The sequence below is a fragment of the Rhododendron vialii genome, chromosome 2a (assembly GCF_030253575.1).
Source record: "Rhododendron vialii isolate Sample 1 chromosome 2a, ASM3025357v1".
Taxonomy (NCBI): Eukaryota; Viridiplantae; Streptophyta; class Magnoliopsida; order Ericales; family Ericaceae; genus Rhododendron; species Rhododendron vialii.
The window spans coordinates 7,605,418-7,608,044 of record NC_080558.1 but is presented as its reverse complement, the minus strand read 5'-3'; the positions used below and the strand labels follow the sequence as shown (position 1 = coordinate 7,608,044).

Genomic DNA, 2,627 nt, shown 5'->3' with positions numbered 1-2,627 from the left:
TAGAATACCTTAGGATATGGTAGATTACCCTAGCGTAAGATACCCTAGGGTTTAGGCACTTTCATAGCTAGGGTTTTATATATGATGCAACTTCCTATTATAGGATTTTAGTGGTTTAGGTATTGTCATAGGGTTTAGGATTTTAGGGACTTTCATAGGGTACCATAGAGTACGGTAGGGTACCCTGGGATTTAGACACTTTCATAAAATTTTAGAGTGCACTTTTCTATTATAGGTATGGTAGATTACCCTAGCGTAGGGTACCCTATGGTTTAGATATTTTCATGAGGTTTTAGGGTGCATTTTTCCATTATAGGGTTTTAGTGGTTTAGACACTTTCATAGGGTTTAGGGTTTTATACATTTTCATAGGATACCTTAGGGTTTAAGTTGTGTGAACTTGTGACTTTTCGAAACTATGACTTATGAGCTTATGAAATGTCAAGAATTTAAAAGCGGTTGCACTTGCTTATAAATAGCTGTAACATTAATTATGAGTAATTGACAACAAAAGCTTGAAGTATCCGTTGTAACAAAGCTAACGATGAACTTTAAATTACTTTAGATTCTCAAATCGGGTTCCAACCAACACCACCCAAAACCTAATTAATTTCTCTAGAAATCACTTTATTCGAACATGAATATACTTCTGTATGTTTGTCACCCGCCGTCTAGGGGTGCTAAACGAGCCGATCAAGTGGTTAATCAAGCTTTGTTTGAAATCTAAACGAGTTTTAAAAATATATTTGAGTTTAGCTTGTATATGAGATGAGATGATCTTAAACGAGCTTTACTCAAGTCAAACACGAGCCGATCCCGAATAATTCAATTTGTTATACATTATAAGTCGAGTAGTAGCTTGGTTGAGCTTGGTTTGAAATCATAACGAGTTTCAAAATCATGTTCAAGCATGGTTTGTTTACGTAACGAACCAATCTTCAACAAGCTTTTAACAAATGAACACGAGTTCAAACTCAAATAACTTAGTTCGTTTAGCAGCCCTACCACCATCTAGAACAATAAATTGGCTCATCGTTTTTGACAAAAGTAAGCAAGACCAGATAGCACGGTCTGTGCCAAGCTGAGTAGAAGGAACAAAACAACACCAAGAAACGAAATGATCTTCCACGGGCTATTAAAGTAATCCCGCCGGAGCTTCGTGGTCCATATGTTCCGCCGGCACTTACAATACGCATTTATGTCGTTGAAGTCCCCGTAATAACAGAAGTCGGCGCGAGACACCATGACACACGTGGAAGCCTTGCTGAAGACTGCCGAAACGGCTTTCGTCGCCCAGCATGTTGTTCAGAATCCCGCAACGGCGGAGCAAACTGACGTCCCTCGCGGAGTTGATGAGGCAGCACAAGAAAGTCAGGTAATCCTTGACGTATTTGGGGCCGGCGTCCTGGAGATGCTCCTCGTGCGCGATCAAGTTCCTGAAGATAATCTCGAACGTCTCTTCGACAGCAAAATGCGGGATCTCGATAGCCCCGTTCACAAACCTTATGTATAACCAGGGGGTACGCGTAGCCTTCTTGAACCTGATCCCGGCCTCGTGTAGCTCTGTGGCAGAATGTGTATACTCCCATCTCTTTTTGTCGTGGCAAATATTTCTATTAGACACCAATTTGGCAACAGAAGATGATGCGAAAAGGTGTACTAGACCGAGAAAATGCTTCACGTGGTCGGGTGAAATCCCGTACGATGTTTTCAGAAACCTCTCCAAACCCGGAGGCATGGTGCAAATATAATGTTCTCGGACACAATAGCCGTACCGTATGAATAAGTCGATGATGTTGTCTCGTGGATCTGGAATTTTCGTCATGGTGAACAAACGCACGACAATGAAGAACGGAAGTTCATTCTCGAACAGCATTAAGTCCCGCCATATACCGTGGAGGATCCAATCCATTCTGAAGATAGGGTCGTTTGTATCTCTCAACATTGTCATGGAGAATTTGCGGAGAAACTCAACGATAAAACAGCTGTCGAAAAGCATCATTTCCACAAACTCGTCGTTGCTAAGGTTTATGGAGTCAGCATAACACCCTTGTGCTCTTTTCTGCAATTTCCTCATGGCTGCGACGTACCTATCCACGCTTGCCTCCTCTGTCCGTTTAAGAAGCAATCGAAGATACTGCATTTGTGTCCTTCCATCATCCATAGATGGCCTTTACCACGGTGATATGGTCCAATCGACAGTATTTCTGGTTCATAGACCTTTTCACTTTGCCTACGTAGTCGATCATGGACTCTGTAAATATACCACTCGAAATGTGCACCAGATAGGTGAGTAAGCTTCTCGTCTAAACGAAGGGAGAGAGGATCAACGGCACATGCATCGGGCATCATATCTCATAAAATGGGTGGAAACCCTGTCCAAATTAAGCGGTACTACTAAATTAAAACACAATATAAACAGAATATACAAGATTTCTTACTATCGATTGAAAATTAGATGTAAAATGTTTTATCTATAAGTTGCAGGAACAGAAAAGGCCTGATAGAAGCTTACAGACCATGGCATACTGGACAAGGTTTCTAGAAATATGTTCGTGAACTTTCCTAAGCTTACATGCCATGGCTTGAACATTTTTTGGGTTTCACAGCATTCGAAACTCCCTCTCT

General features: G+C 41.4%; 1 protein-coding gene across 1 annotated transcript; it reads right to left on the bottom strand.

The window, feature by feature from the left end:
• Positions 1-948: 948 nt before the first annotated feature.
• On the bottom strand, positions 949-2,163 carry LOC131317046 (UPF0481 protein At3g47200-like). Its single transcript, XM_058346626.1, has 2 exons — positions 1,192-2,163; positions 949-1,080 (listed from the first exon to the last, which is right to left on the bottom strand). Exons 1-2 carry the CDS (start codon positions 2,161-2,163, stop codon positions 949-951), a joined length of 1,104 nt encoding a protein of 367 aa, XP_058202609.1.
• Between the last annotated feature and the right edge of the window lie 464 nt (positions 2,164-2,627).